General features: G+C 45.6%; 1 protein-coding gene across 1 annotated transcript; it reads left to right on the forward strand.

Moving 5' to 3' along the window:
• Window positions 1-577: 577 nt before the first annotated feature.
• ak3 (adenylate kinase 3) lies at window positions 578-18,961 on the forward strand. Its single transcript, XM_055632216.1, has 5 exons — window positions 578-907; window positions 7,812-7,931; window positions 10,982-11,154; window positions 12,841-12,959; window positions 14,942-18,961. Exons 1-5 carry the CDS (start codon window positions 760-762, stop codon window positions 15,039-15,041), a joined length of 660 nt encoding a protein of 219 aa, XP_055488191.1. The 5' UTR covers window positions 578-759; the 3' UTR covers window positions 15,042-18,961.
• The last annotated feature ends 857 nt before the right edge of the window (window positions 18,962-19,818 follow it).

Below are 19,818 nucleotides of genomic sequence, written 5' to 3' on the forward strand. Positions count from 1 at the left end.
CCCTGCAATACTCTCCTTGCTGCATTGCACAAACCTTGCATTGCTTCCCTGCTGCACTCCATTGACCCTGCATTACTCCCCTGTTACATTGCACACTTTGTGCACTGTTTCTCCGCTGCACAATCCATGCACAGCTTTCCCTGCTATTGCACTGGACATTCCCTGCATTTCTTCCCCGCTGTGCCGCACAATATGCAGTGTTGTTTCCCCGTTGGTCTGCTCATTTCTTGCATTGGCTGTACAATTTATGCAATACTTGCAGCAATGCGCAATGCTGGAACTGCTTCCCTTCTGTACAATCCCTGCAATACTATCCTTGCCGCACTGCACAACCCCTGCATGGCTCCCCTATCGCACTGCACATTTCTTGCACCGTTTCTCCGTTTACACAATCCATGCGTTGCTTCTCAGCTACACATTGTCGCCCTGCATAATCCATGTACTTAGTGTCCGATCCCCTGCAGCACTGCCTAATCCCTGCACGGGTTTGTGGGCTGCATGATCCTCCGGCAGCGATTGCAGATTCCTCGCACGGCTATCTCGCACCGCTGCACAGCGCATCCCGCTGCATTCACGCCCCGCGATCCCTCCTCCCCGCTTCACTGTCACTTCCTGCGTTGCGGAGCCGATGCCGGCTCCTGCAGGGTGCGAAGTCCACGCGTCCCGGGCGGCGGCGGCGGCGGCGGTGGGGCTACTGCTTCTGCCGGGCTGAGAGAGGCTGGCGCCGGGCCAGGGAGCAGCCGCAGCTCAGCCCCAGCCATGGCGAGCCGCCCGCTCTTCCGTGCGCTCATCATGGGCCCTCCCGGCTCTGGAAAGGGAACAGTGTCGGAGCGCATTGCCAAGAGTTTCGGGCTGAAGCAGCTCTCCAGCGGGGAGGTGCTGCGCACCAATATCCGCGGCCACACAGGTAGCGGGGGGGGGGGGGGGGGGGGGGTGGGGGAGGTGGGGGAGAGAGGTGGGGAGGGGGGGGGGGGTGGTGGGGAGGGGGGGGGGGGGGAGGGGGGGGAGGGGGGGGAGGGGGGGGGGTGGGGGGGGGTGGGGGGGGGGGGGGGGGGGGAGGGGGTGGGGAGGGGGGGGGGGGGGGGAGGGGGGGGGGGGGAATGGGGGGAGGGGGAGGGGGAAGGGGGAAGGGGAGGGAGGGGGGGAATGGATGGAAGAGGGGGGTGGGGAAGGGGATGGATGGGGTGGAAAGAGAAGTGGGATGTGATGGTGAGGGTGGGAGGGTATGATTGGAGGTGAGAGTGTGGGAAGGGGTGAGATGGAGGAGGGGGTGGAGGGAGGTGGTGGGAAAGGGAGGGAAGAGTAGCATATCTGTCCACCCTCCTTCCTCTGGGCTCTATTCCATCCCCCGCCGCCTCTCACCCCCTAATCCCCGGCTTTCATTCCACACCTATCTACCCCCGGATCTATCTCCACCACCCTCGGGCTCTATCTCCTACCCCCGGGTCTCTATCCCCGCTCATCCCTCAGGATCCCCCAGCTCCGGGCTCCGTCTGAGCTTACATCTAACCCTACCCCGCTCCATCCAACCCCGAGCCCGCACCGTCTCGCTGCCGGGCTGAGTGGACAGGTCTCACAATGCGCGGAAACGGATTCCGTGCACTGAACAACTTCAGCAGTTAGCGGTGGTCTGGCCTCATCTGGAGACGACGGAGCCAGAGAGCAAAACAAAACACCAACGCCAACCTGCTGGAGGCACTCAGAAGGTCGCTCCGGCTCAGGCTGATGAAGGGTCCCGACTTTAGACGCCCGCCAGTGCATCCCCCTCCACTCATCTTGCCCGACCTGCCGAGTCCCCCCAGGCGCTTTGTGTATTGGCCTCGTTATCTAATCTATTCATGGTGTCAACTTCTCCCCGCGTTGTTTATACTGTGGCCTTTGAATCCGAACAGTGTAGCCTCAACATCCACTGAGGAGACCCGAGTATATTTCTAAAGTGGAGAGACTCCCGGTTCGCGCACAAAACCGAACAGTGGAGTTTTTGTTGTTGTTATGGGGAGCCTCAAGTTGCAGTAGTTAATCTTCACCAAGGCCGACAAAATGCATTGTCTATCTGCAGTGTGTTTCTGCACATTGTCTGCCCTTAGTGTTTAACATTAGTGATTGATTACCAGAAATAGATGTTGAATACCAGAAGTACCTCACTGGTAACAAAGCACTTTGATTGTGGTGAAGTTACGAAAGGTGCCAAATAATTGCAAGTTCACCATTTTCATGGAAACTGATCAGACCTTACCCTCGCCGGATAGAATATCAGTCCAACCCCCACTCGTTTAAATGTGTAAGAAAGAACTGCAGATGCTGGAAAATTCGAAGGTAATCAAAAATGCTGGAGTAACTCAGCGGGACAGGCAGCATCTCTGGAGAGAAGGAATGGGTGACGTTTCGGGTATGAAGAAGGGTCTCGACCTGAAAAGTCACCCATTCCTTCCAGCTTTACTCCAGCTTCGGCCCAACCTGCCCACACCAGCCAACATGTCACAACTACACTAGTCCCTCCTGTGTGTGTTCGGTCCATATCCCTCCAAACTTGTCCTATCCATGTACCTTCCGGTTTCTCGGCGTCCATATCGCTGCTGATATCTCCTGGACGGACAACACGACAGCGGTCATCAAGAAGGCTCAGCAGCGGCTGCACTTCCTGAGGGTCCTCAAGAAGCACAACCTGGACTCTAACCTGCTGCTGACCTTCTACCGCTCGTCCATCGAGAGCCTGCTGACATACTGCATTACAGCATGGTATGGCAGCTGCACCATGGCAGACAGGGAGAGGCTTCAGAGGGTAACTAGGACAGCGCAGAAGATCATTGGTTGCCCTCTCCCCTCCCTGATGGATATCTACACCTCCCGCTGCCTTAGCAGGGCAAAGAATATCATCAAAGACAGCTCCCATCCTGCGTTTGGACTGTTCGACCTGCTGCCCTCTGGAAGGTGCTATAGGTGCATCAAATCCAGGACAAATAGACTCAGGAATAGTTGCTTTCCGAAAATTATAACTACTCTTAATTCAAATTCACACATGCACTGACTTCACAGCCCAACACCCGGACTTCCATCTGTATATATGTATATATGAATGTAGCGCCGCAGAATTGTGCACCTATCCCCCCCCCCCCCCCTCTCCCTTCTGTTTTTGTTTTTCTGTTTCTTGTTTTTTGTACTAAATTATATGTATGCACTGAGTACGAGCAGCTTTTAATTTCATTGTACATGTATAGTGACAATAAATGGCATATCTCATCTCATACCTGGACATCTGTTTCTCAAACATTGGGATAGTCCCTGCCTCAACTACCTCCTCTGGCAGCTCGTTCCATACACCCACTACCCTTTGTGTGAAAAAGTTACCCCTCAGATTCCTATTAAATCTTTTCCCCTTCACCTTGAACCTATGTCCTCTGGTCCTTGATTCCCTTACTCTGGGCAAAAGATTCTGTGCATCTACTTGATCTATTCCTCTCATGATTTTATACACCTCAATAAGATCACCCATCATCCTCCTGCACTCCAAGGAATAGAGTCCCAGCCTACTCAGCCTCTGCCTCTAGTTCAGACGCTCTATTCCTGTCAACATCCTCGTAAATCTTCTTTGAACCTTTTTAAGCTTGACAATATTTTTCCTATAACCTGATGCCCAGAATTTGTGTCAGCCTTGCTCTTCACTTCAGTTAAGACTGATGAAAGCACGAAGGGTGACGGCTGAAGAAGGGTCTCGACCTGAAACGTCGCCTATTCCTTCGCTCCATAGATGCTGCCTCACCCGCTGAGTTTCTCCAGCATTTTTGACTACCTTCGATTTTTCCAGCATCTGCAGTTCTTTCTTAAAGCATGAAGGGTTATATTTATAATGAATAGCAATAATTAGTATCTTTGAGAAGGAGGTAATGTGTACATGTTTAATTGCAACCTCTGTAATAGGTGGTTGGGAGGTTTATTGCCACGTGAAAGATCGGGTTGCTTGAGTATTTTTTGCACAGCTTCTTTGCGGCCTGTTTTGCATGCACAGCAGTTCTGGTAAGGGAAAGGCATAAACTGGCTGAACAGTAGGTCCTTGTATCTAGAACAATAAAATTGCCGTATCAGCGTAGTATTGAAAAGTTCAGTAAAACATAACCTTTTTTGGGCATACAGTGTGTGTCCCCGTTCAGTTGATGTGAATTGTGTTGGGTTTATACACTATATGTTTAGATCTTTGGGCGGCACGGTGGTGCATCGGTGGAGTTGCTGCCTTAGAGCACCAGAGACCCGGGTTCAATCCTGACCTCGGGTGCTGTCTGTACAGAGTTTGCACGTTCTCCCTGGGGCCACGTGGGTTTCCGCCGTGTGCTCCGGTTTAACCCACACTCCAAAGACATGCGGGTTTGCCAGTTAATTGGCTTCTGTAAATTGACCCGAGTGTGTAGGATGGAACTAATTGGTCGACGTGGACTCGGTGGGCTGTTTCTGCGCTGGATATGTAAACTAAAGTAAATAAGGTCCTGAAAAGGACACAAAGTGCTGGAGTGATTTAGCGGGTGAGGCAGCATCTCTGGAGAACATTTGAATAGATGACGTTTCGGGTCGGGACCCTACTTTGGATCTTTAAATCATTATTATAACGGGACCCAACTGGAAACGTTGTTTGTATATTTCCGTCCACAGACGTTGCCTGATCCGGACCTGCTGCGTTCCTTCAGCATTTTGTTTAATTTGGCCTAACTCCCGGCAGCTGCAGTGTCTCGTGTCTCTATATTGAGGCTGCATTTAATTTGCTGATCTTGCAGCTGGCTGAACTGAAATGCTGAGTAATGAGCTTTAATTTGCAGAGTAATCTTGTGACATTCTGAAGCATGGCACAGAAAGCCAGTTTAGAGATACAGCGTGGAAACGAGCCCTTCGGGCCACAGACAACTGATCACCCGTTAATCCAGTTCTATCCTACACGCCAGTAACAATTTACCAGCTCATTAACCTGCAAATCTCTACGTCTTTGGGATGTAGGAAGAAATCGGAGCACCCGGAGAAAATCCACGAGATGACAGGAAGAAAGTACAAATTCCACATGGACTGAGCTCATTGTCAGGTTCAAACCCAGGTCCTCGGCACTGTAAGGCAGCAACTCTACCACCGCGCCACTGTGCTGTCCAAATGAAGTGCTGTTGAAATGAGTTCACTTTGATAGCGTAGGACAACGCCTATTATTTAGATTAATACCATTTGAAATCTATGTTTTTTTGGAATAGAATATCAGTACCACCCCCACCCTAGTCGTCCGACTAGTTTAACTGTTGGAAGGAAATGCAGATGTTGGTTTAAACCAAAGATAGACACAAAATGCTGGAGCAACTCAGCGGGTCAGGCAGCATCTCTGGAGAGAAGGAATGGGTGACGTTTCAGGTTGGGTCTGAAGAATGGTCTCGACCTGAAACGTCACCCATTCTTTCTCTCCAGAGACGCTGCCTGTTCCGCTGAGTTACTGGAGCATTATGTGTCTCTCAGGTTTAAAGGTTAATTGGCTTCTGTAAATTGTAAATTGTCCCTAGTCTGCCGGATAGCGTTAAGGTGCGGGGTGATCGTTGGTCAGAACGGTCTCGGTGGACTGTTGCTCTAAAGCCAAAAGACTATAAAAATCGACAATGTGATCAATTATTCCCATATCAACAATTGCAGAATTGTCTGCTAACTGTGAGGGAAAAAGCTTGGTCGGACATTTTCTACTGTCTAATCCTTATCTAATGTTGGCTGTTAATTCACAAGGTAAAGCCTATTGTTGAACTGGAACCATGATACTTTATCACTTGTTTGCTGAACCTTGGACCTGTCATGTCATGAACAGTAGTAGCTGGGGTGCTTCGAGAGGCAATAAAGTATGCTCGGCGATCGTTTCGCTGAGCCCCTCCGCTCAGTCCGCCTGAATCTGCCTGGACTCCCGGTTGCTAAACACTTTAACTCCCCCTCCCATTCCCACACTGTCCTTTCTGCCCTGGGCCTCCTCCATTGTCAAAAGGGAGACGTCTCCCTCTCCCCGACTCTCAGTCTGTAGAAGGGTCTCAACCCGAAATGTCACCGATTGCTTTTCTCCAGAGATGCTGCCTGACCCGCCGAGTTACTCCAGCTTTTTGTGTCTTTATCTTTAGTTTGGTGGATCAGATGGCTGCTCTAAATTGCCTCTGTTGTTTAGGTGGATGGTCCAATCTGGGAGGGATTGATGAGAATGTGAATAGCTTACAGTGGGAGAATGGGATTGTTCCCTGAGCCAGCGGAACATTGGGCTGAACGATCGCCATCTATGACGTGAGGAATTATGGAAAATATGGGTTGATGGCCTCCGTGACATATAAACTGGTGAAGTTATGCACTTGGCCAGCACTTTATCCACATTTGTGAGTCCTGTGTGTCTGAAGAAGGGTCTCGACTCGAAATGTCACCTATTTATGTTCTACAGAGATGCTGCCTGACCGGTGAGTCACTCCAGCACTTTGCGTCTTTTTGTTCGTATAGTCTGAAGAAGGATCCTGACCCGAAAGGTCACCTATCCATGTTCTCTAGAAATGCTGCCTGACCCACTGTGTCACTCCAGCACTTAATACAGGTTCAGACAGATGTGGAGCAAACTCGGGCAGGTGGGACAAGTGTAGATGGTGCATCTTAGTCAGTATGGGCAAGTTGGGCTGAAGGGTCTGTTTTCCATGCTGTATAACACCAAGGCTCTTTGTATCTTTTTCTTTATCCAGGTTTACAGGTTAGATAAGCTAATGTGAATTTTACAACCATTAATAAATTAAACATGACCAAAGTTCAGCAGCTATGAACCATGTTGAACTGTGCTGCGACTGAGTGGATTATTTTTAATGTCTTGCTCAGGGCTCTTTTGAATTTTACTCAAAAATGCACCCAGTTTGTGAAGAAAAGTGAAATTTCATGACAGAATCAACCACACACGGTGAATAATAGTTTCTCAGACTCTCACGGGCCTGTCCCACTTGGTGATTTTTCCGACAACTGTTGGAGTCATTGTCTGATGAATCAGTGTCGCCGAAAGATTTTGAACATTTCAAAATCCATCTGCGACAAAAAAAAAGTTGCGACACTTGAGGAAACACCGTGCGTCAATACGTCCTCACGCCGCATCTTTTTCTGTGACCTGATACGTCAATGATTGATACCGAGGGTTGCCGAAGTTACTCCAGCATTTTGTGTCTATCTTCGGTGTAAACCAGCATCTGCAGTGCCTTCCTACACAAGATGAGTAATTGTTTCACTTTGGGCAGGTTGGGGCACCTCCTGTCAGTGTTGCGGTGCCAATGCTTGGGCCTTACGTGACGTTTGCTTCTCTCTCCCCACCCTAAAACCCCTCACCAATTCCGTGCGGTGACCATGCCATACAGCAAGGGTGACACAAAATGCTGCAGTAACTCAGCGGGGCAGGCAGCATCTATAGAGAGAAGGAATAGGTGACATTTTTGGGTCGAGACCCTTCTTCAGACTGAGAGTCAGAGAAACGATGACTCATCGTGTGTGGTTGATTTCGTAACCAAATTTACCATGGAGTAAACTTGCTGCAGAATCACGTGGAACACAGAACAGTACAGGAATGGGCCCTTCGGCCAATTTTGTTTTTTGCTGAACGTAATAGACATCACCTGCAGGGCGACACTTAAGTCCCGCTGAGTTGCTCCAGCATTTTGTGTCTGTCTTCGGTGTAGAACCAGCATCTGCAGTTCCTTCCTACACACTCTTATCATAAGACAGCATCTCTGAGAGTCAAGGTGGTTAAATTGGACCTTACACTTGTCCGTAACAATAGTAATACGGTGTTCCCTGTGTTGCAGAGGTTGGATCGCTCGCCAAGTCGTTTATTGACAAAGGGAAACTGGTGCCCGATAATGTAATCACTCGGCTAGTACTGCAAGAACTAAAGAATATAGATCAGTACAGCTGGCTGCTGGATGGTAAGGCACTAACGGACCTCTGACTGGGCACTAACAATGCACCAAAGTATGGTGCTCGGAACCAATACTAGAGCGCTCTATGATCTTTGCTCGGAAGTGACTCACCAATTTGTATCAGTGTAACACAAGTGTAATGCCTTATCTTGATGTTTGAATTCTTGCAGTCAAGGCAAGATATCATGGCTGTTTAATTGGGATAATCTGTACGTACAGAGGTCAAGTTTACATGTAGGTAGATCATGATACAACACAGCAAATTCACACCTTAAAGATAACCCCTTATTTACTTAGCTTGGTTTGGTAAAGCCAGCTAGCTTGTGAGAGATAAGACTTGGAGTGCTGGCAGCTCCCAGCTTACGACAACGAATGAATGAATGATCCTTATTGTCACATGCACCTAGGTACTGTGAAATGCTTTGTTTTGTAGACAAGCTCGGCAGTACACAAGTGTTGCCACGTGCCTGGCACCTACAATGTACCAAATAGTCCAACCTGCTGCCTGCTCGGTGTTGTGCGTTAATGATGTTGTCTGAGGCTTGTGTGGAATGTATTGTGTGCAGTTTTGGTCTCCAAATGTGAGGAAGCACATTCCAGCTATTGAGGGAGTGCAGCGCAGGTTCACGAGGTTAATTCCCGGGATGGCGGGACTGTCATATGTTGATAGAATGGAGCAGTTGGGCATGTACACTCTGGAGTTTAGAAGGATGAGAGGCATTCTTATTGAAACATGTAAGATTATTAAGGGCTTGGCCACGCTAGAGGCAGGAAACATGTTCCCGAAGTTGTGGGGTCCAGAACCAGGGGCCACAGTTTAAGAATAAGGAGTAAACCATTTAGAACGGAGATGAGGAAACAGAGAGTTGTGAATCTGTAGAATTCTCTGCCTCAGAAGGTAGTGGAAGCTGTCTCTGGATGCTTTCAAGAGAGAGTTAGATAGAGCTCTTAAAGATAGCGGAGTCAGGGAATATGGGGAGAAGGCAGGAACGGGGTACTAATTGTGGATGATCAGCCATGATATTATTATTATTATTATTATGCCATTTATTGTCACTATACATGTACAATGAAATTAAAAGCTGCTCGTACTCAGTGCATACATATAATTTAGTACAAAAAACAAGAAACAGAAAACAAAAACAAAAGGGGGGGGGATAGGTGCACAATTCTGCGGCGCTATATACATATCTATAAAGGCAAAATGGTGAAGGAGATGTTTAAAGATTATATTAAAAATGTTTTTAAAAAAATGTTAAAAATTACAGTTACAATACACATTACAGTTCCGAATTTCAGTGATCACAGATGACAGTGAAGGGCTGAATGGCCTACTCCTGCATCTATTGTCTATAATGTAGTTGGTTTATGTACAAAGGGCACAAAGTACTGGAGTAACTTAGCAGATCAGGCAGCATCTGTGACCTTTCAGGCCGAGTAGGGTCTTGACCCAAACCATCACCTACCCATGTTTTTCAGAGATGCTGTCGGACCTGCTGAATTACTCCAGCACTTTGTGCCCTTTTGTGTGAATGTTGCTCCACACTAGCAAGAAAACTATCTGTGCATAACTGATCATCGCTTTCAATCATATTAACGTGTAGATGTCAATGTAACGTCCTTCTGTTTTATCATTTATTTTTGTTCAGCTTGAATACAAATTATTTTGAATCTTGACACGTGGCTTATTCACAAACAAATTTAGTCTTTAATTTGCGTTTTAAATAAAGATGGAATACTTTCATTTTAAATGGGGGTCATTGTTAGTGATAGACGCAGGACCAGTCAGAGTGGAGATAAATAAGGTGAAACTGTTTCTAGTAGCATGAGGTACCGTGAGGGGAATTGTTAATCAAAGACTTGTGATTAACACTTAATGCTCCCTGTGGCCTCATAAAACTAATCTTCATAGACGCAAAAAGCTGGAGTAATTCAGCGAGTCAGATAGCATCTCTGGAGAAAAGAAACAGGTGACGTCTCGGGTCGAGACCCTTCTTTTGCTTTTGCAATCTTTTGCTTTTATGTGTGAACACAGAAGGACTTGTTAAATTAACTTCTACAAATTAATATGATAGATAGTAATGAACAATTTCTCACTGATAATTTTCTTGCTAATGTGGAGCATGTAGTTTTAGTTTAGAGACACAGCGTAAAAACAGGCCCATCTACCCACCGAGTCCACACCGACCAGCGATCCCCGCACATTAACACAATTCGACACACACTGGGGACAATTTATCCTTAAGGGCCTGTCCCACTTGGCGATTTTTTCGCCGACTGCTGGCATCATTGACTGACGTATCTGGTCACCAAAAAATTTGCGGAGTGATGCCACCGTGACGCTGCGTGATGACGTGCAACGCGTGGTGTTTTTTCAAGTGTCGCAACATTTTCTTTGGCGCCACTGGATTTTGAAATGTTCAAAGTCTTTTGGCGACACTGATATGCTGTAAAAATCTCCAAGTGGGACTGGCCCTTTATACCAAGTATACAAACCCAAGCCAATTAACCTACAAACCTGGACTTCTTTGGAGTGCGGGAAGAAACCAAAGATCTCGGAGAAAACCCACGCTGGCACGGGGAGAACGTACAAACTCCGTACTGACAGCACCCGTAGTCGGAGTCATATCCGGACGTCTGGCACTGCAAGTGCTGTTGGGCAGCAACTCTACCGCTGTGCCACCCATAAAAGAGGTAACATTCACTCAAAAGAACACAAATGCTTGAGTAATTCAGCAGGTCAAGCAGTTTCTCTGGAGAACATGGATAGACGACTGTTTGGGTCAAGACCCTTCTCTACCTGAAAGGTCACTGATCCATAGATGCTGCCTGACCTGCTGAGTTACTCCAGCCCTTTGTGCCCGTATGTACATTAACCAACTACATTCACACATGTCTCATGCAACATCCTTAGCTCACGACAGCTAGCTTTGTTTGTTTGATTTTTAGAAATTAAACTTCGTTAAACAACATTATGAAGGAAAGCCTTTGATGTTGCTTCGAAAAAAGTTTATCGCCATTCACTACATTGTTTGCTTCTTGCCATTGTTTACCAGGGTTCCCCAGAACTGTCCCGCAGGCAGAAGAACTGCACAAAATTTACCAACTGGACACCGTCATTAAATTGAACGTTCCCTTTGAGACCATCAAAGAGCGCCTGACATCCCGCTGGATCCACCCTGGCAGCGGGAGGGTTTACAACACGAACTTCAATCCGCCCACAGTGGCAGTTGAGTATCCCACATTAATGGCTTCATCAGCCTTGAGTTTAGTTTATTGTCACGTGTACCGAGGTACAGTGGAAAGCTTTTTGTCGCGTGCTAACCAGTCAGCGGAAAGACAATACATGATTACAACCGAGCCATCTACAGTGCACAGATACATGATAGATGGATTTACGTGAATGATAATGAGTGCAAGATAAGTCAGTGAAGTCTGATCAGAGTTAGTCCGAGGTTCTCTAATGAAGTAGATAGTAGATCAGGACCGCTCTCTAGTTTTTGCACTTCTATACCTTTAGCCCGATGGGAGGGGCGAACATAGTGACAGAGTGACTGTGGTACAACTCGTCCTTGTTTATGCCGCTGGCCTTGCCGAAGCAGAGTGAGGTGTAAATGGAGTCAGTGGAAGGGAGGTTGGTTTGTGTGATGGTCTGGGCTGCGTCCACGATTTTCTGCAATTTCTTGCGGTCTTGGATGGAGCTGTTCCCCAACCAAGCTGTGATGCATCCTGATAAAATGCTTGAGAAGTTGGTGAGGGTTGTTGGGGACATGCCGAACTTACTAATGGGCCCGTCCCAATTAGGCAACTCTTTGGCCGACTGCCAGAGACTCATTTTTGATGGAATTCACCTACGACACCTGGTGACAACCTATGACAACACTTACGACAACCTACAACAGCAAAAATTGTTGCTAGTCGCCGAAAAACTTTCAACATGTTGAAGATTTTGTGGCAGTCGCTTCTAGTCGCCCAATAAATCGCCTAAGTGGGACAACTCCATAAACCTACTAAGGGAGTAGAGGTTGTGGGCACCCTGAGGAAGTTCCGGGACCGCTGGGCTCCGCAGGGTGTTGAATGTATCCTCAATAAGGATTGTATCATAATTGTATAATAGTTTATTATGGATATATGTTTGTATTGTATTTATGGTGGTGGGTTCTGGCTTGTTTTATTGTAGCGTAAATATTATTTTTTAATAATTGAATAAATATTTTGATAAAAAACAAAAAAAAAGGGAGTAGAGGTGTCGGGGTTTAAAATCGCATTTAAAAACTTAAAATACACCCACGGAGGCTTGTTTCCCTTCCAGAACCTTGTCATTAAGACTGTTGTCATGTTTGCAAAATAGTTACTTAAATGTATTTACTTGGAAGTGTGGTATTGTTTTGTTTTTAATCCCTCTAATTTACAGTTTAAAAATAAAACTCGGATTGAGTGGACGTAGAAATGATGCTTCCAGAATGAGAGAAGTGTAGAACCAGTGGGCTCAGAATACAAGGACGTACCTCTAGTGAAGATCAGGAGCATTTGCTGCAGCCAGAGGGTGGTGAATCTGTGGCTGTGGAGGCCACGTCATTGGGTATTTGTAAGTGAGATTGATAGGTTCTTGATTGGTAGGGACCTCAAAGGTTATGGGGCAAAGGCATCGGGTTGAGGGAAAAATAGATCAGCCATGTTTGAATGGCAGAGTGATACAGTGAGGAAACAGGCCCTTCGGCCCAACTTGCCCACACTGGACAGCATGTCCCAGCTACACTAGTCCCACCTGCCAGTATTTGGTCCACATCACTCCAAAACCTGTCCTGTCCATGAGCATCTCTATGGAATTATGGTAGGGTGGGGTGGAGGTGGGGGTGTTGATGAAACCCAGTTTCCTTCACTGATTTTATTCTCTGAATTGATCTGAACCAAGGGGATTGATGATCTCACAGGAGAACCTCTGGTTCAGCGTGACGACGACAAGCCAGAGACGGTGACATTAAGACTCCAGGCCTATGAAGAATTAACCCATCCGGTTCTGGAATACTATCGGTGAGTGAAGAAACAGCAGTGCTTAACTGTTGGTGATGGCAAATTTTATTTATTGAATTTTGGTTTTATATGGAATCAACATATTCGACAAAAAGATTTTGGGTCAGATTGTCCGGGTGGTGTTGCGACCAAATTTTGCGCATGACAAGTGATGAGCAGCATTCGAGCTGCTGCGACAGCGCCAGAGACCCCGGTTCATTCTTGACCTCGGGCGCTGTCTGTACGCAGTTTGCACATTCTCCCATTGACCATGTGGGCTTTCCCTGGATGCTCCAGTTTCCTCCCACACTCCACAGACATGCAGGTTTGTTGGTTAACAAAGGTAGACAGAAATGCTGGAGAACTCAGCGGGTGAGGCAGCATCTATAGAGCAAATGAAATAGGCAACGTTTCAGGTCGAAATCCTTCTTCTTTGTCGGTTAGTTGGCTTCTGCAAATTGCCCCTAGCATGTAGGCTAGAAGTGGTGTACTGGTGATCGTTGGTCAGTGAGGACTGAAGGGCCTGTTACCACGCTGTATCTATAAACTAAACTAAGGTGGAGGCCATTTAAGACTGATTTGAGAAAAAACATTTTCACCCAGAGAGTTGTGAATTTATGGAATTCCCTGCCACAGAGGGCAGTGGAGGCCAAGTCACTGGATGGATTTAAGAGAGAGTTAGATAGAGCTCTAGGGGCTAGTGGAATCAAGGGATATGGGGAGAAGGCAGGCACGGCTTATTGATTGGGGACGATCAGCCATGATCACAATGAATGGCGGTGCTGAGTCGACGGGCCGAATGGCCTCCTCCTGCACCTATTTTCTATGATTCTATGATACCGCCTAAGACAACGGGGAAGTTTAAATTCATGTAATTAAATAAATCTGTCATTAAAATTACCAAATTGTGGTCTGTATGGACTTCAGCAAGCCTTTGATAAATTGGTAGGCTGCACTGGAAGGGGAGATCGCACGGGATGCAGGGAGATCTAGCTATCTGGATACAGGAACAACACCAGGTCTTGACACAGCAGGTCAGGCAGCATCTGTGCAGCACATAGACAGGTGATGTTTCAGGTCGGGTCCCTTCTTCAGAATGATTGCGGTGCGTGGTGGGGGGGGGATACTGCATTCAGAATGGGCTTTAATGGTGGGAAACTAGAGGGCGGTGGTGGTGGAAGGTGTTTTTCAGACTGAAGGCCTGCGGCTACTGGTGCCTCAGGCTGGGACTATTGGTGTTTGTCATCTAAATCAACATTTGGATGAGAAGGTGTCAGGTATCATTGCCGGGTGTTGCATTTGGGAAGTGAAACCAGGGAAGCACTTCCACAGTAAACGGTAGGGCCTTGGGGAGTGGTGTAGAGCAGAGGCATCTAAGAGTACAAGTATGTCTTCACACAGCGTGGTTGTGTATGGAACAAGCTGCCAGAGGAAGTGGTTGGGGCAGGTGCTTAAATTTGGACAGCTACATGGATAGGAATGGTTTGGAGATATTGGTCAAGTGCATTAGGGTTAGGGACTAGCTTAGAAGCACATCATGGGCCAGTTGGACCATATGACTATGAGGTATGACTATATGACTTTATTCCTAGGAATGTCGGAGGCTGAGGGGTGACCCGATAAAGGTTTATAAAATCAATGGGGTGAATGCACACATGCACAGTGGAATCAAAAACCAGAGGACATACATCAGGTTTGAAGTGAGCAAGGAAAGATTTAAAAGGGACACGAGGGGCAACTAATTTTAAAACGGAGGAAGGCGCATATATGGAACGAGCTGCCAGATGTGGTGGTGAAAGTGGATACAATTACAATATTTAATAGACACTTTAGACAAGTTTTTGGATAGGGAAGGTTTTAGGGGGGGGGGGGGGGGGCGACGAGCTCAACATGGCCAAATGGGACTATTCTCAGATGGGCAATCTGGGTGTCATGATTGGGTTGGGCTGAAGAGTCTGTTTCCGTCTCTGTGATTCTAAGTCTGCTATTTGTGCTTTTTATAGGAGTAGAGGTGTTTTAGAGGTCTTCTCGGGAACAGAAACCAACAAGATCTGGCCTCATGTCCATGCCTTCCTCAGTAAGAAGCTGCCAGTGCTGTGTTAACCGGAGCAACGACAAGAGGACGGAAAGCAAGGTCTCTAAAATGACTGGTGCTGATTGCATAACTAATAGAAGGGGAAATGTTGTGAAAATTATCTTTTGATATTTTAAACAGAAATGATATAGATTTTTCAATGTATTTTTTGCAGAAATTTTAAGGAAACATTTTAAAAGTAATGTTCGTAGCTAATTAAACAACAAAAGTTAGTGTTGAGAACTAAAACACAAATCCCTGTTTTGTTTACAAGGTTGACAACGTGTTGTACACTACTAGTATTAATTATTTCACACGGACCAATAATTTGTGGAACAATTTGTGTGATGTCCAGTTGAGTGAGAACCCTATCATGGGCTACTACAAAAGATAGGATGAGGCAGTTTTTCCAAATGGACGAGGATAGAACTGGTTATATGTGGTTTTAAAAAAGGCCAAGTGCTGGTGTAACAAAGCAGGTCAGGCAGCAAGTCTGGAAAACATGGATTGGTGACGTTTCGGATTGGGGCTCTTCTTCAGTATGAACAAGGGTCCCAACACGAAATGTCAGCTGCCTATGTTCTCCAGCGATGCTGCCAGACCCGCTGAGGTACTCCAGCACTTTGTGTGTTTTTCTTTCCACGCCAGCATCTGCAATCCACCGTGCCTCCGAGGCCATACGCGGTGTTGCTCAGGGACTGCACGTTGGCCGGCTGGTTGACACCAAGCTGAGTCCTTCAGTCACCGACCAACGTTTCCTGTCACTGACACAGTATGTGCAGAGGAAGATGTACGATGACCGATTGCAGGTCTTTTTGAAGTGTCCCCAGTCATGTTGATTAGTATGGCGTTGGAGTGAGTGAAGACTGGAGAAGTGGAAGCCCTTCTCTGAAACATTGTCACTGGCCTTAATGGGAAGGGAAACTAGTTCACAAATCTGTTTGCAGTTTTTGAAGCAAAGAATGTCGTCAGGTGTTTAAATATAATTGATGGCACCCACACCCATGGTTGGGCAGTAAAACACAGTATGAAAATCAGAAAAGTTAACACCACAAGAGTTCGTGACCTTTGGTCTGAACTGGGGAGGGGTGGAAGGAGATACAACAGGTTTTAAGGATGTGCAGATGCAGGGAAAAGATAAAGAAACAAACTAAATGCTGGAAAAGTGAACAACAGGAGAAACAAGAATTGGTAATAAAACCAGAACCAGCAATTACAAATATGAAAGGTTGGAAATATTCAGGCAGTGACGTAGAATCCATTGAGAGGAAGGCAGAATTTATGTTTCAGATCAATTTTTCATCAGAACACGTGTAATTTTATTCGCCGATTCTTCATTGCCTATTTACAAGAGGCCGCACATTGCTCCTAGTTTTGAACAGTAGTGAAAGGGAATTTGATTTAGGACAATCCCAAGTTTATTTTAACATTCAGTTTTGTGGCTCTTTTACATTTCAATGTGTGTCAGTTGTCAGAATCAGGGCGAGGTTCTGCATCTTTGAATGTTTAATCTTAAACGTTTAGTTGCTTTCATTGACCACGGCTATTTTTGTTGGTAGGTGTGCTATCTGCCGTCAGGGTTGTACAAACTGTATCTGGCAGGCATTGCATTATTTACTTAGCATCGGACTGACCCGTAATCTTTTAACCCATGAAAGATTTGTTCAGTTTTGTTGGACGGTCTCGGTCTCGTTGGATAGAAGTTTACCCTGCAAAAATCCAGACTGACCGTCTTATGATTCTCCTGCACTGGTCATAGAGCTAAATGGAACTGAAACAGGCCCTTCTGCCCACCTTGCCGATGCTGGGCTAGTCTAATTTGCCTGCATTTGACCCCTAGCCCTCTAAACCCTTCCGATCCATACGTTTGTCCACCAACATTAACTAATTATATTTTATAATAAGTGGTGAAATACATTCAAGCTAAAAAGCATTAGAGAAGTATATTGCTAGTTTGTTTTTTTAAATATGGTGTTTTAAAGATCAAGTGATTGAAATTTTTGACAGAAGTTATATTTCTTGGGAAGAATTTACCTTTAAGGCATCTGGCTGCCAATTGTCAGTTCCAGCTGGTTGATTGGAATTTTTGCCACGAGTCAAAAGAATGCGCATTTTAAATTCTGCAGAGACAAAAGCAAAAAAAAAAAAAAAATAGCTAGGCTGCCAGACCAATAGAGTCCCGAGGGGGTGCAGCACTACCACAGGAGTTGTCTTTCGGAGGAGACACTAAACCAAGACCTTGTCCGCCAGTTCTGGTGGACATTGTTAATCCTGGTGCCCTGGCCAATATGCATCTAGGTTAACAATATGTTTATGGGAGTACAGTATAAGCAGGTTAACAGTTTCCCCATGTTAGATTCTCCCAAACAGCACTTCATTTTCTTCAAGAGGACATGGGACTGAGGATGGTATAGACCAGTGCTTCTTAAACTATTTCAGTGTCATTCACCCTTGAGTCTTTATCACAAAATTTCATTCACCCTCGACTAAATTTTATTATGTTTTTTGGTAATTTTCGTCTCATTCTCCCTTGTGTATAATTTTATATATAATTTATTTTGTCACGTGAGCAAAAAAACATAAATGAACTCATTCACCTCAAAAATAATTTAATTCACCATAGGTTTAAGAAGCACTGGTCTAGACGTTGCATAAATAGAAACCTTTATTTCAGAGAACACCGACCTGCATTGTGCATTTTAGTTACAGCATGGAATCAGGGCCTGCAGCCCACCGAGTCCACGCCTACTATCGATCATGAGTTCACTCTAGTTCTATGTGGTTTAAATCGAAGGTGGACACAAAATACTGGAGTCACTCAGCGGGACAGGCAGCATCTCTGGAGTGAAGGAATGGGTGACGTTTCGGGTCGAGACCCTTTCTTCTGACTGAAGGGTCTTGACGCGAAACGTCACCCATTCCTTCTCTCCAGAGACGCTGCCTGTCCCGCTGAGTTACTCCAGTATTTTGTGCCCACACACTGGTTCTATGCTATCCTACTTTGGCGTCCACTCCCGACACACAAGGGACTAATTTCACAGAGGGCAATCAACCTGCATACATACACATCTTTGGGATGTGGAAGGAAACCGGAGCACCCAGATAAACCCCACAAGGTCACGGGGAGAACATACAAACTCAGCAAGGGCAGTAACGGAGATGGGGATCGAACCCGGGGCCCACGCTGTGAGACAGCAGCTCCATTGTGTCACCCCATTGTCTGCTAAGGCAAGCGCCTGTTAAACAGGTTTGAAGTAACTGCCAACCTTTAGCTGACACTGTAGGTAGTAGCCAGTTAATCCCAGGTGATCTGGATACTTGCCCAGAACTGCAGAGTCTCACAACAGTGAATATTGTACGTTCTCCCAGTGAAGGATGAAACTCTGGATAATATGTGAATTAAAATACACAGATGGGCAAGTTCATTTTCTTCCTTCATACCTGTTTGAAAGGCAGTTGTTCAATAATTTCACACGAAATATGAACAAAAATAGATCTAAACGATTCAAATCCCTTTAATTCTGCTTCCTCCCAATAGGTTAAGCAGATAGAGTGTCCATCTGAATCTTCATTTTTTGACCTCCCATTTGCTTTTACTGCTGTGTCAAGTAAATAATCTTTTATTTAAAATGCTTTTAGAAATGCTTGGAGAAAGCCTAGCATCTGAGATCAAATGATTTGCTATTTATGAATGTCACAATAGTATTTTGTGCAAAAGCAAAATTTAAGTCAAAATCCAAAAGTATAATTCAAAGGGAAATATGTTTTTCCTGTTTTCCTGGAAACTGTTACTAACATGGGAGAAAGTTGAGGTTTGTCAGATTCATGTTTTCCGTTTGCTTTGCAATTATTCCAACATGTAATAAAACTCAAACATCCTTGGCCTATGCGGCTGTGACTAAATATATTGTGCAATGAGCAAATTAATAAAATGCAGATGTAGACAGAATTGTGTGTATTTTGTTTGCAATTTTGGTTACGGAATTTAAACATTTGTGACCTTGAATTACACGTGCATTTACGGAATCATTACACAATGTACACATGAAGAGTTTAGAGTTACAGCGTGGAATCAGGCCCTTCGGCCCCACCGAGTCCAGGTTGACTATTGATCACCCGGGCACCAGTTTTACGTCTTGCACTCTATGGACGGTTTACTGAAGCCAATTATATTACAAACCTGCACATCTTTGGAACGTGGGAGGAAATTGAAGCACCCAGAGAAAACCCACACAGTCACAGGGCAAACCAAAGATCTTATAGCTTTGGGGCAAACTGTACAGACAGCACCCGTAGTAAGGATCAAACTCGGATCTCTGGTGCCGTGAGGCAGTAACACTACCACTACGCCACCAAATGGCCAATGAAAATATTGCACACAATGAATGTAAATTATCAATTTGAGCTTATTGTTTTCACTTATTACAAGCATATTATAAAACTTATTTTATAATATGCTTATTATAAGCATATTATAAAACTGCTGCTGTGATTGTGACAGCTTTTGAAGCGTGGGAAACAAATTTAGAACAAATGGAAATTACACGGTTTAAGGACTGGGTTCCGAGTTTTAGATTGTTAATTATAACAATGCTTAGACTCACCCATCAAAGTATGCACAGCATTGACAGTGCCCTTTAAGAGATAAAGCCAAGGCACCAAGTGTGAAAAATAATAAATTTATCAGGTTAATAATTAAATACTTGATTATGAGAAATTCAGATTTTTTTTTTTTAAGTGAGGGATGTTGAGGGGCAGGTGCAGAGCAAATAAGCCCATTGCACACAAGAGCAGAGATAGGCCATT

The sequence above is a fragment of the Leucoraja erinacea genome, chromosome 3, assembly GCF_028641065.1.
Source record: "Leucoraja erinacea ecotype New England chromosome 3, Leri_hhj_1, whole genome shotgun sequence".
Taxonomy (NCBI): Eukaryota; Metazoa; Chordata; class Chondrichthyes; order Rajiformes; family Rajidae; genus Leucoraja; species Leucoraja erinaceus.